The sequence below is a fragment of the Amaranthus tricolor genome, chromosome 2 (assembly GCF_026212465.1).
Source record: "Amaranthus tricolor cultivar Red isolate AtriRed21 chromosome 2, ASM2621246v1, whole genome shotgun sequence".
NCBI lineage: Eukaryota > Viridiplantae > Streptophyta > Magnoliopsida > Caryophyllales > Amaranthaceae > Amaranthus > Amaranthus tricolor.
In genome coordinates this window covers 8,081,598-8,107,608 of record NC_080048.1, presented here as the reverse complement: position 1 = coordinate 8,107,608, position 26,011 = coordinate 8,081,598, and the positions used below count along the sequence as shown (strand labels likewise).

At 33.5% G+C, this 26,011-nt stretch overlaps 1 protein-coding gene across 2 annotated transcripts in view; it reads left to right on the top strand.

Annotated features, from left to right (window-relative positions):
• The first annotated feature begins 7,757 nt into the window (after positions 1–7,757).
• LOC130804337 (E3 ubiquitin-protein ligase UPL6) overlaps positions 7,758–26,011 on the top strand; it is a 38,150-nt gene continuing 19,896 nt past the window's right edge. The window contains exons 1-8 of one of the 2 annotated variants that reach the window (XM_057668744.1): positions 7,758–7,981; positions 8,103–8,283; positions 9,608–9,705; positions 9,854–9,981; positions 12,604–12,712; positions 15,405–15,582; positions 20,771–20,950; positions 21,278–21,460. In XM_057668744.1, coding sequence (XP_057524727.1) covers positions 8,125–8,283; positions 9,608–9,705; positions 9,854–9,981; positions 12,604–12,712; positions 15,405–15,582; positions 20,771–20,950; positions 21,278–21,460 — 1,035 coding nt within the window. In that variant the 5' untranslated portion in view covers positions 7,758–7,981; positions 8,103–8,124. Of the gene's footprint in view, positions 8,284–9,607; positions 9,706–9,853; positions 9,982–12,603; positions 12,713–15,404; positions 15,583–20,770; positions 20,951–21,277; positions 21,461–26,011 lie in introns of both variants that reach the window. The other variant, XM_057668752.1, reaches the window with a different exon arrangement.

Below are 26,011 nucleotides of genomic sequence, written 5' to 3'. Positions count from 1 at the left end.
ACTGAGGTACTAAACCAGTGAAGAGGCCACCATATTGGGGTTTGTAAGGCCCGCATGGTAACACCTCAGTCAAGGGGCAGTATCGGCCATCCGACGCCCAATGACAAAGGTATGCTCATACCCTCCTTACGGTGTAACACCTTCAGAATAGGTCGGACTTTTGAAAACACCTTTAATGAAAAACATGAGCCAAAACCTACTCATGGGAGTGTTACCGCCACATCTATTTCTAATAAAATAAATGTAAGGCTTAACGACTAAGAAATAACTTAATAACTTTAAATCCAACAGAGGGTTTACAACACAAGAAAAGACTGAACGCAATCTATGTCCATATAAAATTTAAACAACTTAAGGTAAAATTTAAACTGAAATACTACTCTAATAAAAGCTATGTTTCTAGGTGATCCTCACTCCACGATTCCCACGCAATCAATAACCAGCAACATAAGAATGCAAGAAAAACAAGGGAAAAACTCCCAAAATCAGGAAATTGAGTAATTCCAACTCCATCCCGTAAAACGATTAAGTTTGAAAATGATTTAAGAAAATAAAATATAATCAAATTGAAAATAATTTTAGAAAATAAGTAATAGCCGAGTTTAAAAGAAAAATAATTGGAGAAAACAATATATATAATATCACATAAACCAATTTATTAATTTGATATTTAATAATGACAAACACATAATCAAATTTTTTAATTTGAGGGAATGAGAACGCCAGTAGGCCGAGGCTTTACCCCTGTACCTACTTCATCAAGAGGTCATCACCCCACATAATTCAAGGCCAGCAGAGTAGTCTTAGAGAACCCTAGTGTGCACACCCCTTCTAGTTGGATCATAACAAATAGAAGGAAGACCAAACATCGTATCAAGTATAAGAAATAATAATACCCGTCGGCAGCTATACTAACCAAACAGGACAACCTGTTCATCACCCTTATACTTGGATCACAACAAATATAAGAGCTTCATTTCCCTCATGTTACACTTTACGTGATTTAATATATTTTAATAATTAGTCGCGAGCACACAAACATATAATCAAAAATACATTATACATTTTATTTTATAATCACAGGTTTTCCCAAGAAAAAAATATATCTCAAGAATATTCAATTGCAATATTAATATCATAATATTTTTCTCCCAAATTCAAATTATAAGTATTATAAGTATCATAATAACTTTCATCAAAATAATAATATTATAAGTATTTCTCTTTCAAATTAAACCGTATCTAATTTCGTTATCAAAATAATAATATAAATTTTATCAAAATAGTAATTATAAATTCAAGTTTGACAAAAATAATAGTAAATATAATTTGAGAATATATAAAATATAAAATCATGCATCCTATTTAAACACATTAATTATCACTTAGCACATAATACTAACGGGATAGTCCTAATTAGATGGACATTAAGAATTACCTTGTCACGCGATCCTAGACAACGTACGCTCCTAATAATCTCTGTCTACGAATTCGCTGTTTACACGAGAAAATAATATATCTCAATTTAATACCCCGATCAACTCATCGAAATAAATAAATTAAAAGACTCTTTTTTATATATATATATAATTTATTCAAAAAGGTAGTTTCAAAATTTAGTTATAAATATTAAGAGTATTATAAATGACTTTTAAGAGAAAAGGACAAAAATTAACATAATAAAGTTAAAAGAAAAATAAAATAAATAATATTTTATAATAAGTATAATAAGGTTGAAGGAATAATAAAAAAAAAGAAATAAAATGGGTAAAACCCACGGTACCACGCAGAAAGAAAGAAGAGGGAGGAAAGAAGAGAGAGAAGGAGAAAGGGAGAAGGAAGAAGGAGAAGGTGTCGGCCGACGGTGACTCCGGTGGCTGACGTCGCACGCCGGTGGTATCCCGGTGACTGCCGTATCGCCGGAAAACTAAGGTCAGAAATAATTTTTTTTTCTTTTTTTTTATCAAATACAAAATGTGTAATTTAGATTGAAATTGGTAGAACAATTTTATAAAGAGATGAAATTACATGTCTTTAATATCAAAATCTTGCCTTTTCTTGATTATATTTTAAGTAATTGGAGGATGGAGGAAGTAGTTTGTAGGAGAAAAAAAAAAGGAAGTGTGAGTAATAATGTGAATGAATCAAGGGTAATTGGTTTAATTTATAATAGGTAAGTGAGGTTAGTTATAAGATTTAGAGGGAGATGTGGGAAGTTATTTGTTAATGGGGAGTTATTTTTTATTATTTTTTTTTAAATTTCTGAAATTTATTTATTTATTTATTTATTATTATTATTATTTTATTTTTTTTAAAAAAAATGGATGTTACATACGGTGATCCCGTCAAATCTCACCTAGGGGACTACTAATCAATCGGACATAATCCAGGTGAGTCACGCCAGCTAATCATAATCTAATACTTTATCAAATGGGAATAATTCCCGCTTTCGACTATTAATGAGTGCCCTGGGATAGCAGAACGCCGAAACCCACTAAGCAATTCAAACAAAATATGAAATTCACCTATAAGGGAGTCATTCTAACTCCAAGTAAGGTATAATCCAATTCTTAAATAAACAAAGGGGGTGGTCCCCGCCTTCTACTAACACTCTTATTCTCTAAACTAGTCTAGCAAGGATTTCATAATCGATAGCTCTTCATATAAAGTATACTCACTAGTATCTCATAGTTTTGATGCAATGTATATTATCACAATAAACAATAATGTCTTAAAGCAAATTGCATATAAGGGTTAGTTACTGCGTATACGTACCTGCAAGAGTCACCACACGACCAAAAGTTACAAAACCACCCAACTAAGATTTTACTTTCCTCTTATGAACTGGGTACCTATACAAGTTAGGAATAGAACTAATAAGTTCCCTTAACTACTTTGTCATACCAAATAAATGCCTAAGTAACCACTATCATCCATTCAATATGAGTTTTCGATTATTCTAGCATGTACACAACTCATTCAATACAAGTCAAAATCATTAACTCAACAAAACGTAAGTCTTTTCACCAATTTATAAGTAAAAGCATATGTGAATCGTTCCTTTTTATTAACTAATTTTTTGAGTATATCGGTTCGCATTACCCAAATAACTAATCACAACTAAGCCTTACAAATTTAATATAACACTTATATAACAATAAGGCAAATCTTAGAATTATCGAATTGCGATATCAGTTGTTACATTCTTCAAAGTTAGAAAGAATTATAATCAAAACAACATGACAAGTAACTTTAGCAACCATCGACGATAAGTTGACATTGTGCTCTTGGCTTACTAAAATTATACATTATGACTTCAATAACAACCAAATAAGAGTACTTGTAATTCGCAACAATCAAACTACACAATTAGCAACTATTATTCCCAATTTAACAACCACACCACTTCTATATTCAACTTTATTCATAACCATTACCAACTAAATCTATCACAATAATATTTAACCAAACTAAGTCTTAAAACAACTTGTAAGGTTATCCAATCAATCGTCACACCACCAAAATATAGCATAGAACACACATCATTAGTAATTTCATTTCTAAATCCAAACCCTAGTCATTTCATGTTCAAAGATAATACTTTTAACCATTATCCAAAACAAGAATCAATAAACTAATACACCACCATAATGTACATGAAAGCCCACACTATTACTAATTTCAAAGATAACACCTTTAATTGTTACTCATAACAAAATTCAAATAAACTAACACACAATCATCACAACCCATAATTTCTAATCACACTTCAAACCCTAAGTCATAAATATGTTCAATTCAAATCCATTGAACTCTTATCCACAAAAAGATTCAATGAAAATAATACAAAAATCAATACTAAACTCATAAACTTGGTAAGTGTAGTGGTGGACCACAATTGGTGGTCGTGTGGGGCAGCCGCCACTGCTGGAGGTGGATAAACGCAACAGCAGCAACTACTCTTGGGATGGCTCATGGTTGCTGTGTACTGCTTGGGGTGAGTTACGGTTGTCGTCTGCTACTTGGGGTGAGTCACGCCTGCCGTCTGCTGCTTGGGGTGAGTCACGGCTGCTTCCCTTAGTGGTAGTGGTGGCTCAGCAGTGAGGGAGAGGGGAGAGAAGAAGAGAGGGAAGAGGGAATGGAGGCGTAAATGAATGTGGCAAGGAGTACCTTTTTAAAACCCTAACTGCTTTTTACTTTATTTATCTTTTTATTTATTTATTTTTTGTTTATTTACTTATTTATATACATCTTCTTGCGAGGCCCAACTAAGAAACTCACCTTTGTGTGCTCACACATTTTAATAAAATAATAATTTTGATTCGAACCTCTTTATTTTAGAGATCGTAATTGTATTTTTAATATAAATATATGTTAATGTTTAAATTTGTATATGAAAGGAATTTATTAAAATTACTTCTAAATTAATTAAATATAATTATAAAATCCCCAAAAGTTATTAAAATATTAATTAATGACGTCAGAAAATCTCGGGGTGTTACATTATGACTTTTCGCAAAATACACATTTCACAATTAAAGCTTGATTTAAACCCAGTTAATGAAGAAAAAAGTTTCTCCAGATACCCTATTGATGGATGTCCAAGACGTCTATGCCAATTCCACAATTGTCTTTCCGCTGACCTAAGAACAAGAACTGCAATGCCTTTTTGAACCGTCTCTTCCAAGTAGTAAAGTCCACCTCTCTCAATACCACGCCCAATAATTTGTACTGTCCTAGCATCCTGTACAATACAATAACCAGGTTTGTTGAGCACTTTACAATCAAGATTTTTTGTAAGTTGACTGATAGACAAAAGCTTATGAGAAATATTTAGTACAAATAAACAATCATCCAAGGTGAGGTTTTTAGACAATGAAATTGTCCTGGCTCCCTCTACCGTAATACTCTCCCCATTAGCAGCTTTAATTTGGTTTTATTTTTTTCCATTTAACATGGGACAAAAAATCATCATTGTATCTGTAGCCCTACAATCAAAGATCCAACAATTCTCAAAAGCAGATAAAGCATGATTAAAGTTGTCCTTAAAAAAGATGTCCCTTCCCCTTCCCAACACAACCGACCCCATCCCTTTATTTAAAGGGTCAGTGGCACACTCCCCTTCATTTAAGGGTTTATCATTATCAAACCCTAACTCCTCTTTCTCACTCCTATACCCCAAAACTCCCCCCCTGACTTGTACCGTTGGAGAAAGAGCGAGACTCTTTATGGTTGCCTGAAACTCTGATGAGGGCCACACCTAGATCAATTTTTGGTTCACTAGCTGCTTCATCATCCACACTTAGCCCCATGGCTGCTCTATAGGTTCGACCACCATCGGTGGATCTTGTCGCCACTTTGGTCCCCTTTTTCTTTGCATCCGGCCACCATTCCGGATAACTAATCAACTTGAAACACTCAATTTTTGGTGTGTCTAATGCCGCCACAGTGGGTACATTTCAAGTGGCTTTTGTCATCCTCCCGCTGGCAAGTGTTTTCCATTCGTCCTCGGACCGTAAAACCGCATCCAATGCCTGACGATTCGAGATTGAGGGCTTCTTCTTCATGATTCCCCGCCTTATTATCTCACGCCGTATACTAGCGTATGCCTCTTCCACCGTGGGTAATGGGTCTAGATGGAGTAAATCCCTTTTATCTTTGTCAAATATATCATCTATTCCTGCTAAAAATTGATATAACCTGTTTTGTTGTATTAACTGGTTATAAATGATGATGTCCTCCGGGTCTTTCATGGGGTTTGGTTGTCTCCTGTCAATCTCCTTCCATAGTGATATGAGTCTGCTGTAGTATTCTTCGATTGATTCACCAACTTGTTGAATTTTTTTGGTTTTTACGGTGAAATCGAAAATTTGTAACCCATCTCTACCATTACTGTACATAGTCTCAATTCCCTTCCATAAGGCTTTTGATGTTCGGAAATCAAGATATTGATTCACCAAATTTGGGTTTATATATTCGATAATCCATCAAATTACAATCGAGTCATACCTTGTCTATTGGTTGTACCCTGGATCAGTTTTTGGTGGTGGGTCGGTGATGATGTGATTGAGTCGACCACGACCACTAATGGCCAAGTGCATCAGCCTGGACCACTTGGTATAATTTTGGTTAGTCAGTTTCTCGGATATTGAAAGGGAAGTGTTGGTTATGATTTCGGTGGGCTGGTTGTTGGTATTTAACTGTTGAATCAGTTGCAACAATTGACTATTCGTTACGGCTATTTAGGTATAATGGCGGTTTTAGACTCATCTGCCATTTTTCTTTGGTCAGGTAAGTATTAATTGGGTAGGTGATGAAGCCGCTTGAACGATTTTCACTTTAGAAACGTTCTAACTCTGATACCATGATAAGAAGTAAAGAAGAGTATTTGGGTTCTAATCTGTTTTCTCTTATTTCTGTTTATTGATCTTGATACAAAGGTTGAGTTTATATAGAATGATGGTTGTGCTAGGGTTCCCTTAATTATAGGGATTGCAATATAATAGTTTCTTAAATTACAATATTCTAAAAACAATATTACTGATTTTATTCTAGTTTTCTTATTCTAACACCACCTAATGCCTAATAACCACAATTCCTTAGCTCATCAACTTGTGAAGTGAATTGCCTCGAAATCCTAAACGTTCAAATATTTTTTTGTATGGTGTAGTATGACCTAGGAACACTCTTAAATATCAAACAGTAATATTATATGAACATAAATATTTTAATCGTACTCTGTTTTGAATGTAGGTAAGAAAGTGCAAAAAGGAAAAAGAACTAGTCTTGCTCCATATATTGTACATTTATGTGTGTGCAAGAAAGATTGAGATTAAATTGATATAAGAGCACAAGGATTAAAGAACAATGATGATTAAGGTGATGATGATATATAGATGATGACAAATATATCTGCATTATTGAGCGTAGCGGCAACATGGGTATCAAACCAACAAGATGATGATGAAGATGACAAATAGGATTAAGGACAATTGAACAACAACCAAAAACTACAATTAAAAGGTATGTCAAGCATTATGTAAGTTTTGGTTCCTTGAGGATACATATGCAGCTAGTATTCTATCGAGATACTAGGTTCAAGTCCTCTTTCAGTCTTTTTCCCCTTTATTTGTTAATTGATCGACTTTATTTTTACTTTGTTATTTACTAATAATTATGTTTATTTTCATCTTATTAGTAAAAATTTAAATGATTATTGACATGCAAAGAATTTCATTAATTTTTTATATTTTTATTTAAAAAGAAATAAATAAAATAAAATGCTAACCTGGTGGTTCAACTCGCTCGACCCACTTAGAACCACATTTTGAATTGTCATGGAAGTACCTGGTTCCACTTTGATAGAAATGGAACCGACTCAAACCATATCCTAACCATTACTACCCTTACCCATCCCTATGCACCATTAAGAAAAGATATCAATTTAAGATCAAGTACCATTTTTCAAGAAAAGTCTTAATTTGATTCTTATATATATATATATATATATATATATATATATATATATATATATATAAATATATAATTAAAGCAAAATAAATAAAATAAAGTACTAAGCCAATGGTCCAACTCTCCCGACCCGATTGAAATCACCCTTTGAACTGCCATGGAACTGCATGGTTCCACTTTAGTAGAACCGAAACCGACGCAACCGCCTCGTTGCTATCACTATCCTCACCCATGGCTATGTATGATTAAGAAAAGAATATCAATTCAAGATTAAGTACCATTTTTGAAGAAAAGTTTTAAGTTTGATTCTAATAACCCTCCCCTCACACTACGAACAATCGCAAAATTCAGTGCTAGTATTATTATTTTGTACTTCTATTTAACAACCACCTCCTTTTCGAAACTTCCATAGCTTGCTTTGCTTTCCCAACACCAGTTCAACAAAATTCAAAAACTCATCAATCTCAACCCTAATTTGTTCTTGTTTTAGGGCAACCTGAATCAATCAAAAGTATCAACGATCAATCCAATAATACTAATACTTTGTTCAATTTAAAGATTTCAATTCTGAAATTCTTACATTTATTAAATTGAATTAATCGTGGGTTATCGTTTAATCGATTATTTTACAGAAATAAAACAAAAAAGCAGACGATGTTTTTCTCAGGGGATCCATCGACGAGAAAACGGGTTGATTTGGGTGGCCGGAGCTCCAAAGAAAGAGATAGGCAAAAACTTTTGGAGCAAACTCGATTGGAGCGTAATCGTAGAATGTTTCAACGCCAGCAGAATTCCGCTGCTCTCAAAATTCAGGTTCATTTTTATTAAAATTTGCGACTTGTGGTATTTTATTAAAAATTTTAGACTATCGTGAGAATTTTTTTGCTGTTTGTTTAGGTTTAGGAATTTTGACGGGTTTTTGATATTGTTTGTTGCACGTTAATTGTAAATTTTTTGGTGGTAATTGGTATATCGATAACTGAATATAGAGGATTTTAGGTTATGTTATTATATCTAATGGGTGGATGGATAGACATAATATCAAAGGAGCTACATTTTGGGTGAAATATTGATATATTTGCTCTAGAGTAGTTTTCGTTCATCGGCTTATGCAGGAAGCTTTTCAATTTAGAAGTCTGTAAATTTATGTTTGTAATGAGTCAATGACTAGTGGGAGAGGGTTTTGCTGGGGAAGGCTTTGTTCATTGCCTTTGGTTCTTGGGAAAGATGAAAAATGAGCTTACTTAGGACCAAAGTAACCCCTTACCTTAGCTGTAGTGCTGTAGGGTTGCTTTTGATGTTTAGGCAAATCATTGACAGTGGTAACAATAGTGAGCCCCTGATTACTTACTCCTATCCGCTCCAAATACAAACGGGTGAAAATCAAGAGGAGTAAAAAAGGTAAAAATGTATATTTTATGAGAAAGTGAGAGAAACGTGAGGATGAGATTATAAGGTAAGTTAGATGTGTAGATGTGAATTCTAGAAAGAGTGTAGGTCATTACCAAAAATAGAATTGGGGAAAAATCAATGGACGGACTAAACTAAAATGAGACTAATTCTTTGGGACATAAGGAGTAGCTGTTATGAGGAAAAGAAGATATTATGCTTTTACCGTGACTGAATACTCTATCAGCACCTTAAGATTCTTGCAAGAAAGGAAAAGAAGATATATTATCTATTGTTAGCCCTGAAAGCAGATGTTTCAATCTATCAACACCTTAAGAAACTTGCAAAAAAGGTAAAGAAGATATTATGCTATTATTGTGTGGTCAAACATTGATACTCATCCTCGGTGCCATTGCTAGCCTTGCAAGGAGATTTTAATTGTCAACGATAAGAAACATGCAAAGAGGTAAAGAAGATATTATGCTATTACCTTGCAGTCAAACATTGAATACTCATCCTCAGGGTCATTACTGATCATTTAAGTAGATATTTCAACCCATATATATGTTTTGCAAGCATCAGGAAAGAATGTTAATACTTTAGTTGCTTGCATAATGAACCACTTGTTGCTTTTTTGAAATATGTTAAATTTGATACTCCTTTTTAAGTCTCTGCTATTGGCTTCCGATTGAGCTGCAAAGGTCTTATGCATTGTGATGTACTTTATTCTTTTGCTCACTAATTGCAGAAATGCTACAGAGCCTGGAAGGCTGTTGAAGTTGAACAAAATAAGGTGCGGGAGCAGTTTTTCATTACATATGGGAAGCACTGTCAGAATGTAGACAGGTGAAGATATTTTTTGTTTACTATAGCTCCTATATATCTTATCTTCTTTTTTTGTGTTTCCTTTGTTTCTATCATATTCTGTTCAAAATTTGTTGTTTCATTTTTCTGAGAAACTTAGTACTCTGATTTTTTATGTTTGCTTCTTTAGGCATTGTTTTGGTCCAGATTCAAGATTTCTCTGTGAATTACTGTTTTTCTTCAACCCAAGAAACAAGGATGATCTTCTTGCTGTTGGAGAAACATGTCGACTACTTCAGCATTTTGCTCAAGATACTGGTGAATTTTTCTTTAGTTAAATGTGTCCGAAAATCAATCTTTATTCCTTAATATATTATATTTGCTTTGCTTCTATGTTTAGGTTGGTATGGAGTTGCAAAATGTTTGGTCTTTCACTTTGAATGTTTTTATATTTTTTTTATGTTTATATTTTCTTATTTACTTTTTTTTTTGTGGGTTTGATGGCAATAAAGACTTCAAGAAATTATGGATGGGTTATTGTTATGCAATTTTATGGTTTATCTGGCTGGAAAGAAATATACAAATTTTAACGATTGATTTTTGTCCTTGGAAATTATCTGGGATAAAGCACAATTTTAGCCTTGTTATGGGCTAAGGAAAATGGCCTCTTTCAACATTGTTCTAATGACTTTGATGGCCGAACTTTGTAGACATCTCTTATCCCTATGTATTTATGAAGTTTCTTCATTGATAAAATTTTTCTTCATAAAATAAATAATTTTGGAAGGTTTTCACATTCATGACATTAGGCAGACTGGTCATATGTAACACCTTATAAGCTTGATTCTATTGATGAGTCTTTTTGCTATTTTAAGTTCAACTAAGGTATATGGGCTCTTGTGCTCAACAATAGGATTGTGTTTCAAAACTCTACCTATTTGAGCAAATTTGGGTTGAAATTGAATGAAAAAGAAATGGCCGGGATTTGGATGATATGTGTAACTGTTGTGGTTGCTAGGGGCAGCCTTATAGTCTATGACAAAGCCTAGGTTGGATGTCCTAGAAGTCAACCTAGTATCTTTATTGGACATGTAAAAGAATCTAAATCATAGGACAAAAATATGGATTTGGTAACGTTTGCGTTAATGGTCCAAAACCAATTTTGAGGTCTAATGCGGATCATTTTGCGGTCCATGCAGCCTCTATTTCGGTCGCAATAGGCGGTCGCATACTGTAATGCACCCTTGTTTTTGGGCCATGTTCTAAATAACTAGAATACTTGGGAAGAAATGGTTTCTGTTATATTGGAGGTATTTGAGCAAATTAGGGTGGATATTAAATGGATAAGAGATGATTGGGGCCGGGGGTATAGAAGACTTATGTATCTTTTCATAGTTACTAGATGTAGAGTAATATATTGTTGCTCTTGAATTTCAACTTTTTGTTTATTGTTGTTTAATGTATAATGAGATTTATGATCAAGTAGTATTGGCATCCTAGAATTTAGAAACGACAATCTCATCTCAAATGTTTTTTGGGATGGGACACTAGATAAATATTTTCTCCTATTCATCTTAAGTGTCCCATTTCCTTATTGGGTCAAATCACCCCAAATGTCTCATTTCTATTTTGGGTATGTTAACTTTACCAATTTATCCTCACTACACTTAACTTTTTCACACCTTTACACTTACTAACTCCACTTTACATCTATCAAAATTTTAAAACACCACTCTTTTTCTTTCATATGTGGTCCCATTAGACCACCTAAAAAAAGGTGAAAAGTCAAATGTGACACATTGGATGAATAGGAGGGAGTATTTCTTATGATAATTAGGTTTACATTTCTTATAATATTTGAAGATGCCTAAAGAAAGTTTTCACATTATTAAAATTTTAATGATGAGAGTTTTCACAAAGTATAACCCATCTTCTGCTCTCCATTTTTTATACTCCTATCCTATAGACTTAACCTTATTTTCTTTGCCCTATTTGTATTTTTGGCCATGACCCACACTCTTTCTATAATGCTCATTTACACATTTAACTTACCTTTTCATCTATTTTATACTTTTCTTCTTTTCTTTTACCTCACCATTAAATACACCTTTTTACCATTTTTACTCACTTTTCTTGATTTTCACCCATTTGTACTTGTGGCTAATTCTATGGAACAGTAGGAGTACTTGAATTTTTTCTTTTTTAAATTCTTAAAAAGAAACTCAAATCATATCATTTCCTTGAATATGAGGTCTTTTCTTTTATGCACTTTTTTATGATTGAGGTCATGAAACCATTATATTTGAACAAAGAGCGTTTTTAATAATTTAGTCTATGAAGAAAGAAACATTAGATGGACTTGAAGTCTTGAGAAATTTTGTATGCTTTATAAAATTTATTATTGCCTTGGTCGATTTAAATTTGCTCTATATTTTATGTAGGTTGTCATAATGAGTTTACAGCATCACCTATAATAGAATAAGACTAGATTTTTCTTTCTATCTTTTTACCTATTACTACCTTTCTAGCCGCTACTCTCCCTCACTTTACCTAGTTTCCATATCCAAGTTTGAATGCAACCTTTTGGCCTATGTTACATGGATACAACTACAAGTATTGGCTATGGGAGTGAATACGTGCATTCGACTTGACATTTAATGAAAAATAATATGAATTTTAGTGTAAAATCAAACTCGAGTACGTAGGTAAGATGTAAATTCCAATTAATTGAGGTTTTTGTAAAGTAGGAAACTCAATGGGACAACATTGGAGTATTATGGTGATTATTCACCTGAGAAATTAATTGTATTTTCATGGTCAAGTGTTTTTGAGTAGTGAATTATTTATTTTTGGTATATTGCGTGGTTTATGACCTCACCAGATGGAGGTTTTTAATCATTGGGTTTTTTATGTATGCTTATAGTTTTGAACAATTTGCAGATGTCGTTACGTTGTTTGCTGGCACGACCTATTTACCAAATACTAGATTGGTAGATTTCAGGGTGAAGCGACTGACATATGCATGCATTCGGGCTGTTCATGCTAATAGGTTTGTTTCGCAAATTTAGTTTTGGAATGTATTTATGATAAAAGGAACATATTCCTTACCGAATTCATTTATGTGGTTCACAATTATTTCAATTGAATTAAGATTCTCTTTACCTTATTTATCCAATATTTTCTCCGCCATGAAATATGAAAAGAATGCATGTTAAATAGAGATGGAAGATGAGAATAAATGGGACTTGTAGAAAATTTTTAATAGTTTGCTTACCAATACAATTGAGTCTTGTAAAAGAATGAAATATGCTCGATAGACATACTTTGTATTAATGAGTTACATTTGGAGGGGATTATTTGTGGTTCTCTCTAGCTTTTGTTAAGGACCATTTTTCCCATAATGCTTTTCATGCTTACTATTTTGAATCTTCCTTCAAGAACTAATATATTAAAAAGATCAATCTTTACTTGTGACTGAATTGTTTTTCACTTTTTCTTTATTATTTTCCAAAGTTATATCTATATCACTTTAACAATTTAAATTTTGTACTTTTATCTATAAACTATTTTCATTCTAAGATTAATATCCTTTTTTTGTATATTCTAGAATATAGCACTATAGTGCAAACTATCATCCACATGATTGCATTATGACCGTATTCTAAAGATTTTGAGCTTAGTATGACCACAATATAGGAAGAGACAAACCATAAAACTATTTGCAATGATTTCAAAAGTCATCTGCGACCATTCGCATGGCCTCAACAACTTAGATTTTACTCTATGTGTCCAAGACAGATTGGTTTTTTTTTTTTTTAAGAAGACAAAGTATTGTTGATATTACAATTAAGACACGATTCTAAGCTGCATAGAAACTCATATTCGTTAGATGCAATATATTTATGATCAAGAACATCACTACATGAGCAAAAAAAGTTTCAATTTGTATTCTTTTTTAAAATTTGTTGAGTTGATTTTAGGACAGGTATTTTAAAATTGCATACTCAATCCTCTCCTTCAAGTTCATCTTACTCGTCGACCCAATTTGGCTCACTCTAATCTAACCAGTTTATCATATTTCTTCACCGTGATTATGCAAGTAAGATTATGAGATAGACTCTTTCACATCAAAGTGGAATCTTGGATTGCTCCACAACATATTTGTGTTTTCTTGGGGATGAAATTTCATGGCTTTAGGCCTAACAATATCCTACATAAGCTTTGAAATGCATCTTTCTTGGCTATCATTTGGTTAGAATGAAATATTCGTATTATTATGGACCAATTTTGATTGTAGAAGTTATGCGGGATGAATTTATTTTTTTGCATTTTTATGGATCGAAAGCTTTTGGATCTTTGAATGATGTTTTTCTAGGAGATCTTTATCAAAGTGAACCGAGGGTTATTTTGTAACTAGTTTAATGTATTTTCTTTATCAAAAAAAATTAAGTCTTTCTCATGAAGTTATTTCTACTTTTACTTTTCCTTATTTGGTAACATCATTTTTTCTTGACAAAGCTATATGTAGAAGACAACACACATATGAAGTTAGGAGTGGAAATATCGATTGTTGATGACTCTTATCGATGTTTAATTTTTCCAGAGAACCCAAAGTAATATTGTTTCAGGATATGCATTTAATCCTTATAGGAATACCTAAGGAGTAGGTTGTGACATTCAATCCCCAAAGTTGTAAAACCTACCTGGTGTGGAACTTGAGTGGGATATTTACGTAATGACATCATCCCTAAGGGTTATATATATTAAAATCATTTTTTTTTCGCCCTCCTTTACCCCACTTGAGATCCACTAAATCTAATTCATCTCACAAGCACATTCTCTATTTTTTTTATCTAAGAAGCAGAGGACTCATTTTGCACTCTTACCTCCCTTGAAATTATTTCTAGGAAAACAAGAAGTATTTACTTGTTTTAAGTTTAGTTGGCTATACTGTTGGTCTTAAGGTTCTAGCACTTGATAAAATGGCTCTGTAGACCCTTTTGAAAGGTGTTCTAAAGTTACTTCAAACTTCCATGTGCTTGATTTGATTGGAAATTTTATCTTTTCTCATAGCATGAAGTTCAAAGATATGACCGGCAAAGGTTGCGTAGGTTCATGTAATGTTTTGGCTTTCAATTTTCTGTTGTACTCTCTCAAATGTCGGGCATTGTAATTTATTTTTCCTAATACAAGCTTCATATGGGTACTTCACTTGATGCCTAGCGTGTATTCGATACTTCCTGATAAGGGGTACTTCACTCAATAGTGTGCTCTATGATCATTTTGTTATTTGTTGCTTTCTGTTTCCTTCTTGTATTTAACTCAATGCTGCTTTTTTCATCTGTTACTAGTTGCAAACAGTTGGTTTGCGCACAAACTTAGAATGTTAGACAGTCATCAAGTGGGAGGGGAGAACAAAACATGAGAGATTAAGTGGGAGTTGAGAAATGAAAAGTAAAGTGGGATGAGAATAATGGAATGTTTGCTACTCATATGATGTATCCTAAAAGGGAAGTGTTGTAATTAAAAAAAAATCTCAGGTTATAGTTCACGAACATCTATCGTGGATATGGAAGTGTTATTAATTGATGTGAAAACCAGTGTCTTTCTCTATAAAGTTACGGTTTTGTAAATTCAGATCATTAGGTATTACAGTGGTTCTTTTTATATTGAGATTCGACCCTTGTTCATCTTTTTAATACCGTCTTTAACAGTTTCCTCATTCTTTTTCCTCTTTGCAGCAGCCAACTCAAGAAACAATCTTCTGTGTCAGAATCCATGTCACATATTTTATCAGTTTTACTGGAATCTGTTGTTATTTTGATAGATCCCAAACTTCCGTGGGCCTGCAAAATTGTTGGCTATCTTTTACAAAGAAGTACTTTGACCTTGCTTAGAGAGATGACTCTTGCTGCCAAGGTATATGCCCTTATCATACTTTATCGATGACAAATCCTTTTCAATGTCTATTTTTTATACTACCTAACACTGCGAAGCATTTTTTTATTGGATATTTTTATAAGGTGATTGAAATTGAGATGGTGCTTGCTAACTAAAGACCTCATTTCTCGAATACTATGAAAGTTTGCCTTTTCCTTTGTCCTCTCGCTCTTTGTATTTGTAGCCTTGCACCCTCTCTAAGCACTGTTCCATACTTTCAATCAGCTCTTTGTGTCTTTTAGCTAGACTGGGTAGTGAGTACCTGTGAAGAATTGTGGTGTATGATCCTTGGGTCTTTCATCGCATCTCAATCATCTATTAAAGAACTATATCATTATATATGCTTGGAATGTATTTAAAATATAGAAATTTGAAAAAATTATCCCACTAACTGGATTCAATGTATACATTAGGAAGTAGTTTTTTCCGCTTGAAATATTGTGAGGGAACAAAGTCAGTGGAAGCGCTCTGGAGCAGACTTTTCTTTGAGTTTGGTACCGTGAAAATTTTCTTCCCCTCCCAGGCTTCCACCCTCTTTAAGTCTTTACCAAATACAATAACCAGCTCATAAACCACCCTATAAACCACCAGAAAAGTCTTCAAACAACGCTGCCTTCTCAATTTTCTTTATAATCTGAGATCTGAGAGAAGAAAGGAAAAAAAGAAAAATAAAAAGTTCCATGGTTGAGTATCTGAACTTCAGATTAATTTTCAAAGTTAAACTCGACTCAGTGGTTGTCAAATATGACCATGAACATTTGCGATCTGCAATATATGGTCAATTCGACCACCATTTGAGCCCATTATGTAAATATCGGATTTGATACCAAGGTTGAGAATCCCACTTTTTCCACCATTATTTGAATTAATAATAAAAAAATGAATTTGTATTTTGACCCATTTGATTGAGATTGCGAGTCTATGGTTGAGCTTCTTTCTATTTCAAAGAGCTTCCACTCCTCCTTAATCCAAGATAAGAGGATTTGACATATCCTTGTCCGTACATCATTTTATTCTGTGTAATCTGCACCTCTTGATAATCCGACTCACTTTCCTAGCCGATAAAATTTGGAAAGCAAAGGTTCTCATTAAGATTAGGGTGTTTACTTGGTTCGTGGCCTTGAGAAAGCTCTATATTTCGGAGAACCTACAAAAAAGACGTCCTTAATCATCTCTCAACCCCATTCATAAAACAAATCATCTCTAAACCCCAATAGTGCATTATGTGTTCGAATAATATGGAAGAATGAAAAAAAGATCATCTCTTTCTCCACTACAAGTTTTTCAAAGACATGTGGATGAAATTATTTAGCATCAAGGGAGAGCTTTGGATAGAGCCTCCGAAAATTGTAGATTTTTCTATCAAATGAGGTTTCAGAGCTAAGGGTCACCTAAAACTTCTTTGGAATAGTTGGTTCTTTATCATTCTTTGGAACGTTTGGATGGAGAGAAACTGAAGAATTTTTTCGCATAAAGCTGTTCTAGTTAGATGTTTAGAGACTGCCATGCTGCTAGCCACATTGTATCTTTTTTTTTGTTTAATAATAATTTCTCCGCATCGAAGAAAAATTAATAGAAGTTTAAAAAAACCTTTTGTTCAAATCATTCAACTCTTCATGAAATATACTGAATAATAGATAATTTTTATAAATATAGATATAAATGTTTTAGGTTACTTTCCTAGTTTCATTGCATGTTTGGAAATTAAGCTGTAGTGTTGGCTTGTTGCCAAAACCTTAATCCCAATACATGGGTCGGGCGGTCGGCTACCTAAACCAAAACAAGCCAACATAAGAGTTCCTGTGCAACATATCACCTTTTCTTTTTTTTTTTTTCCTATTCAACGCTTAATCGTTGACCTTATTTTGAATATATTTATTCACCCAGCCATCGATGTCATCATTGGTATCCCTCGATCTCTTGTGTAGTCTCTGCTCATCCAATTGTTGATTGTTCTAATATGATAATCTTCACAATCGAGATATAATTATCTAGCATATTCATACTTAATGGCTTTTGAAATGAGTTAATTTCAATTATATCTATCCGTATCTCCTTGTAAATATGACATAGTTCCCTTTTTCTTAATCACTTAATTTGAATGGCATGTTTCACAGCGGAAAAATTTATTCCTAGAGCTTATTCATACTTTCCATGATTGATCTCCTCTTTTCTTCACGATCAACGTTTTCTGAGCCTTTAGTCGAGGAGAGGGAATTTCTCGCAATTCACAACTCTTTGTTATTAAGTGCTTGCTGAATGCTTTCTGGTACTGGTTTTGTCTGCCAGACATTTTCTGGTTCTATCTGTTTAATCTTTGCTGCTCTGGCCAAGCAGCATTAGCACCAATAGTGGCAGAAACACAATGGTATTGTGACAGGGCCGCTTTCCTAGAGCAAGCTAGGGCTTTTACAGCAACTTTAGTTCATTTCCCCTTTTCTTTCAAATTGTTCTTGGCAAGGAGAGGTGCGATTGGTGGTAAACTGATAGTGTGTGGTTGAAATTGATGCAAACTTTTCAACTTGCTAGCGTGTCATTTTGATACATTTTGTTTGCATACTGGTTCTTTCTTTTATAGCAGAAGAGCTAAAAATTCTAGGAAAACATCTTTTCTGTGCTTCACAGCTTCTACCATACACGATACTCTATTTTACTGCCCATGATTTGGAAGGTTCATCAAATGTTCTGTAAGTTTTTTTTACTCTTAATTTTAAGAAAAAGTTCTCTAGTTCCTGGCTGATATGGATCTTTAGTGTAGGTATGTGTGAGGTGAATCTGTTTTCATGTTTTGAAGAAGCAATATATTTTTGAAGTCTTCACGTTTTGAAGAAGCAATATCTTTTTAAAGATGACGGATGGAGCTTTGACTATTATATCAAATTGAATTTGAATTTAAATGATGTTTAAATGATGTATGGACGATAAAGATTCACGTAAAGGTTAAAGTCTTTTGAGTGGACAGTCATTTTGGATAAGTCATAGTTTTTTGTAATTTCTAAGTTTGGTTCCAATGAGAGCCTTGAAATCAATGTTTGTATCATAGGTTACATAAGTGCAGAATTTGGTCCTTATTAATCTATAATTTATGAAGTGGTAAACATAAAATAAATTTGGGGCTTTGGCTATAGTCAGTGACCACATTGATTTTCGGAGCAATAAGGCTACTGGAGTTTAGATGTTTAGGATTTATGATGTTTCTTGTCTATGATTTATTGCTGCCGTCCCCTATATGCTTCTGGATGCCAAGTGTGGTTGTCATTTTGTTATAGAACAAACAAGAGAACTCACCTAATAGACTAGCCTAGTAGGTGAGAGAGCCCATTTACTTTATAAACCCCACATTAGTTCCCATACAACCGATGTGTGACAAAGTTCCATAACCTTGTAATGGCCTCAAATCTATTCCATTAGATTTTATGTGACATATTAGTTACACGGGTGTTAAGGATAATTAGTACTAGTTATAATAGTAGGGGAGAGATTACTAGTATAAATAAGGTTAAGTAGAGGAACACATTGGACAATATTTTGTAAACTCATTGGTGAGTTCATACTCATTTGTAGAGAGTAACAAGCCTCTCAACAAGTTCATCCTCATTCCTAGGAATGAGTATGAACTCACCAATGTGTTTACAATGTATACTGTAATATTTTCTTGTAATCATTCATATTTATACTAGTTTTCTCTCCCCTATTACTATAACTAACCTGTACTAATTATCCATATTACCCTTGTAACTATAGTGTAAAAATGTCGTAATAGAACGGTGATGCAGTTATCGTAACGCCTAAATATGGGTTGAATCATAAGATATACCTTGATACAACCCATAACACGATGATTTTACTTTAACAATATTAGTTCGTTTGTTTTAAAAAGCTTACAATGTGGTCGATGCGATAAGATGTGGCTTTATTTTTACACTATGCTTTTAACTAATATATATCACACATTCTTTCTTGTAATTATCTTTAAAAGGGAGGCTACCTAGTCATTCTAATGTGGTTTTTCTCTCTCTTAATGCTCCTTAAAATTGACTTCCTTTTTCTCTTTGGAAGATACATCTGAAGAACACTTATTTAAAGCGCTCTAAGTTTCACTTCCACAAATTGCAATGGGAACTGAAATTTTTTAATTGAATCTCCTAATGTAGATGTTTAATTCGTGGGGTACAATTTGTTTTTTCAACAACTAAATGGAGCTTTGATCCAAGGCAATTGTACTTAGCAAAGTGCTAATTTACTAAGGATGTGGTGTGAAGTGGTCTGTTTGTAACTTGTAAGGGGTAAGACTCAAGACCGGTACATGCCGTGCATCTTTCATCTTTCCTGTTCCAGTTTCTGCCAAACTTTCAGCTCTTCTTTCAACAACTCTGCCCACAACCCTATCTTCCTTTAGATAACGAAACATGCTTACCCAAACACATAACATTACCTAATAGTTTGTCCTACAAAGATAGTTGTAAGTTGAATTTAATGCATTAAATATATATAATGGATTCATTTTTCTTTTTTTTTTTTGATAAGATCATTGTCCTATTTTTTGATATTATTTTTGTTCTATTTTAGTTGCAACGTTTGGGCGCTGTTCACGCACTAGAATGCTATAATGTATAAACAAATATTAGTATGCATTTGTTGTCAAACTTTTTTCATTTTGAAGAAATACTTTATTACCTAACAAATATACAATTATAGATATTAATGGCCAATGTTGTAGTAGGGTTGGCATATGGGATAGAGGGAGGATTAACTTTGTTTGGCTAGCAGTAGCTAAAGTAGTCTATGATGTCGTGGATAAAACATTGAATTGAAGTGATGAGGTTGGGAGTTCGAATCTTTTTGGTAAAAACCATTGATATATTTATATGAGAGGGGATGACTTAGTTTGGAATCTTACTTTGGAAGGGAGTGACACGTGGCAGGAACCAGGATATGCTGTACTACCAACTATTTAAAAAGATTTCTTGTTTTGAAAATTTCATTATTTATTTTGTTTAGATACAATGTAATTAACTTATTAAAGTGTTTTGCATTTTTTTTTGTGTGGTGAAAAGTCTTTTGTTTTGTGGTGTTTGGTGGCAACATTTTCATATTCCCTGTCAAACTTTGTTAATGCAAATGTGCTGGTTTAAGAGAACTAAATGATGTGCCTTATGCTGTGAAGGGAAGTTTGAATACTCAGAAAATCATTCAAGTTTCTTCCTTGGAGCAAGTGCTCACCATAATCATATCACATATCGGTGAGAAGCCATGTGTGTGCCAAAATGCTGACCAGTGGTGGAGCTTTTTGTCACAAATTCTTACGGTGCCATTATTGTGGCAGATTTTTCCGCATCTCAAAGAGGTAGAATTGTTGAACTATGGTTTAGTTCCTCTCGTTAAACTTTACATTGTTTTTGTTCAAGGTGTTCTTTAAACTTTACTGTCACTGATTTACCAAAGTCTCTTGTTGTGAAAGGGTCTTGATGAGTTTTTTTGGCCATTAATATATCTTGTTTTGCATCATGGACTTGTAGGAGTTATATTCTTCTCCAACTCCCTTTTTTGCTCTGCTGTATGATAATGCAGTCTGCTCTCTTTTGGAACTGTGGCAGTGTTAATATATGTTTTTATTTGTGGCTAACATTTTATCATTTTCGGGTTTTGGGAACTTTTTTTTTAATCTTTCCAGGTCTTAGCTAGACAGCCGTTATGCAGACATTATCTGCACCAGATGTCGTTGCGTTTGCATATTCATACCAACATTCTGCCAGAAGATGTCTCTGCTGAATATCCAAGTTTTGCTTGTCTACTTGGAAACATATTAGAATCTGCTGCACTTGCTTTGTCAGAAGCTGACAATTCATTTGAGATGGTATTGGTGCTTAAATATTCTTTGTATCTCTTTTAGTTTCTGCAGCTTCTATGCGGAATGCCATGTTAGATTTTTATTTATGTCAATGAATTATCTGTCCAATTAGTTAATGTATGCATTTGTGATTAATATACATCCTCTGGTTTTCTAAGTGAACACCTTTCGGGACAATTCTGAATAAAGTTCATCATTTCTTTTTATGGCCAATTTTGAGCTATAATGGCCAAATTACCCATATTCACATTACACCAATCTCAATTCTTTTTATGTACAATTTTTGAGCTATAATAGACAAATTTACCCTTACTCACCAACCCACATGAAGGGCATCACAAACTCTCTTATATTCACATAGGCATTTCAGTATATTTACAGTTTACACAGTCTCATCATTCGTTACTTTGCGTGTCCAAACCAATTGTGGTTGAAAAAAAAGGAGGAAGTATCCGTTTTTCTCTATGGTTCGAGACTTCGAGTGCCTAAATATGTTGGCTGAGCCGAAGCGTCCAATAACAAAATGTCATTATCTACGTAATCTGTGATGTTTCAGCAATCTTCTTAATAATTTAAACTTCGATGCACCCAGGTGTTCTACTTATGGAAATGTGTTTGGCGTTTAGAAGATTTTAGTTGCATAATTTGTTAGGTTAAAGTTTTTTGTAGCCTTTTCATTGCATTTTCAGTTGGTTGGTGAGACATGTTTGGAGCATCATAGGTGGTTGAAGGAAAACTGGGTTGCTGCAGTTTGAAGCACTTGCTTTTGTTTTAGTAATTTGGTTGCTTACCTTGGAAGAAATGATCTGCATATTATTAATGTACAAAGCTTTATTATACTAAATAAATGGGTTAATCCTCCTTTTCGTATCGGAGAATGGGTATATACAACTTTATACTTGAGATAAGAAAATTACCGTATCCAATTAGCCATTGATAGCAAATATGATTTGCAACTTCACATAAATAAAAAGTGTACATGTCACATTATTCATTGAGCCATTTTTAATAGATCATTATTTTCCGAAACCAAGGAACTATAAATCATGTTCTACTGATCCATTAGAGAAGGGTTTGCTGTTGTTGGTTGAGCTATTAGATATTCTTCAAAATTCCTAACTCATCAAAATTCTTCTCTTGCACTTACTTTATATTCAAACTTGGTTTCCCATCCTCATAAGTCTTTTTCTTTCCCTTTGGCTAAACAAATTTGGAAAGTTAAGATCCGCAAAAAGATCAAGACTTTTGGGTGGCTAGTAGCCAAAGGGAAGCTGAACATGATGGGGAACCTTCAGTTAAGGAGGCATTATAATGCATTTAATCCCCATTGGTGTATTTTATGCTCTGAGAATGAAGAAGATAATGATCATTTATTTCGCTATTGCAAGATAGCGAGAGAACTATGACAAATGTTTTTTATGATCTGGAGTGAAGAGTGGGTTGCTACGAGAAGGATTGGAAATTTTCTTTGAACCATTATGGTATGGGACAAGATAGTGATCTTAAAAGCTGTGGGTAATTTTTTCTTTTACCATTCAATGGTCTATATAGTTAGAAAGGAATAGGAGAATTTTTAATGATCGATTTGTACAAGTAGAAGTGCTATGGGAGAAAGTAGTCTTTTTTGCATCATTTAGGGCTAAGGCACATGGATTATTCAACCATTGCTTTCTTGATAATTTATGTAGAAGTAATTGAAACGTGATATTGTAGTATTTTATCATTAATAAAAAATTTTCCTTATCAAAAAAAAAAATCATGTTCTGTTTTTGTCCTTTATATATGTTGAGTATAAGCATTTCATGATGATTGTTTGCCTTCTTGTGACTGCAAGATAATGCACGTATCTTCAACTTTTGTTCTTCCATTTTATTTGGATCGGGATAGTTGCTTCAGAGCGTAATCCTAGTCAACCTTTTTAGTGCGGAAAATACGAAGTTGATTTTCTTTTCATAGTTTTTCTTGTTGCTACAACAAGGATTTTTATCTTTACTAAACTACGAGCTCTAGGGTATCATACATCCTATATGGTCCACGAAAGTAACAAACACTTCGGTTTAAAGAGTTTCTCACACTTAGGGAACCACTGAGGTGTCATACATCCTATATGGTCCAGGAAGGCCAATATCTAGAAAGAGTTTTGACTCGCCTATTTTCATGTGGTATTCATTTTGAATAATATTGGCCGTCTCTTTTTTTTTTCTTTGTTGAGTCGAGCATTTAAGGAGCTTAAGTATACCTAAAAATCAGACTGTTTAGCGCTCTGTGTTTTGAACTCATATTTTGATAGTGTCTAGGTAAGTAATAACATTATATGTTTGAAAGACACGAAAGGGGTGTCAGTGTGTCACCCATGTACAAAAGAGAGTTAAGGAAACAATTTATGACCTAGAGCTGAAGCATAATGAACTGATTGTATACAAAATGAAGATGTGGTATCTCTTAAGGCGTATGCTTGACTACTAACTTCAAATGGTACTTTGTTTTTTTACTTTCCTAATGTAAACTTATTTTTTTGGAAAGGTGATAAGGACCAATGTTCAAGCAAGTGCAACAATGGAAGGCAAAATTTAAGAAAACACTCTTATATTCAACCAAGAATCAACAACGATGCTAGGGATTTCAAGCGCCCTTAAACTCCTTAAAATTATTTCCTACTCAATTCCCCCTTTCTAGGATCTATTTATCTCCTATATATACAAAACACAACCCAGCTACACTTACTAATTTGCCCTTACTACCCAGATTTATCGTTTTGCTCCTATTGCGACTGCCCTTTCTTATTTCTCCTCGTGTATGTTAATTGTAAGGTAGGGACCTAGGGGCTGTGGGTTGTATCTAAAGGCTCATTTAGTACAAGGCCGAATGCTTTTATGCCTTCTCAAAGCTGGTTCCTATCCCGATGTAGATAGTTAGAAATCCATTATCTCACCCTTGCTTTTATCTCAAATTAAATTTCTTTTAATAAATACTTAAAATTCATCAAAAGGAGTTATTGTGAACTAATTAAAGTGTATAATGTAAATATACTCTTATAAACTGTTAATTCTAGCAAAAATATATGCAATTGTCCCCATGTGGTGTCTTTGGAGACTGTTTAGACATTAGACCCATATGAACAAGAATTAATCATCTTAAATAGGCTTTTAGTATACTCCTTATGTCCCGGTAGAATTGCATCAAAGAGAAAAAGAGTGAATTTATGGAAAGTTGTAATACTTCGTCCTTTACAATGATGAATGTGATATGAAAATGAAGAGAGGTGTTGAATTGTGTGGATGATATTAAAAAAGAGTTAAATGTGTGGATGGGATTAAAATAAGGTGGTAAGCTCCAATTTCAATTGAGAAAATGATGCAAAATGATTGGGACATCTTAAAATAGAAATCGATGTAAATTGAGGGGGACAGAGGAGTATATACTAAAACTGGCACCTAGTGCACAAAGAATTCTTGCAGAGCAAGGATTGGGGAAGGGTGAATTGAGGTTTTTTGCTATGCTTCCACTTCTAATTTGATTTCTAATGTATGTATTAGCAGAGTATGCTTACAATTTCATTGATGGCTATTCTATGCACTTGTTTTTTCTTAGCTCCAGGCTTATGGCAATCTCCATTACTGAATAGTCAACTTGATTTGTTTTTTAGTTACTCAAATAGAAATCTAATTGAAAAATGTAAAAGAAGTGATTTTCTTAATTGTCAACGTGGTTTTTTCATGATCGTACTTATCCGGGACATTGTTAATACTCACGTTGGCCAAAAGGAGATGCTACTTATGTCATAATTTCTCCATAAGTAAAATTACAATTTGCATTGAATAATAGCCGAATGCATATTGGGTTTTGCGATCTGAAACGACAAAATAGTCTATCTAAGAACTCTTAATGCACTCACAAAAATGGAAAGATAACAACAATGAAATGGAAACTTGTTGATTTTCTATAGTCTTGAGATAGAGATGATGAGGAGAGTAGATGATAAGCACTATTAATGCTCCATCAATTTGTTGCATGGAGATGGAGAAGAGGATGACAATAACACCATTGAAGCTTTAACCTTAACCTGTCAAGAAGATGAAGATGAAGATGAAGGAAAGAATTGCTTCATGAAGATGAAGATGAGGCAACAAATTGCTTCGAGAATATGAAATGACCGTATGACGTAGGTGGTAATTACATCTAAAAAAAGAGTAGATTAAGATTGGTGGGTGTTGCCATGTGCCTGGACCGTTGGACTCCACTTTGTATTATCTTGGTTTGATGGGTTTATTATGACAAATATATGCTACATGGGTTTATTATAGCTTTTGTAGTAACAATGATATTACATGTGTTTATTACAACAAATATTAGTAACAAATATGTTACATAGGTTTATGATAACTTGTATTAACAACAAATATATTATATGTGATTATTAGAACTTCTATTAGTAACAAATACTCCCTTTGAGTTTGCTACTTAGAGTGATATTTCTCTTCACAACATGTCACTTTCAATAGCAAACTCAAAAGAAAAAAAGAATATATGTTACATGGGTTTATTACAACTTATACT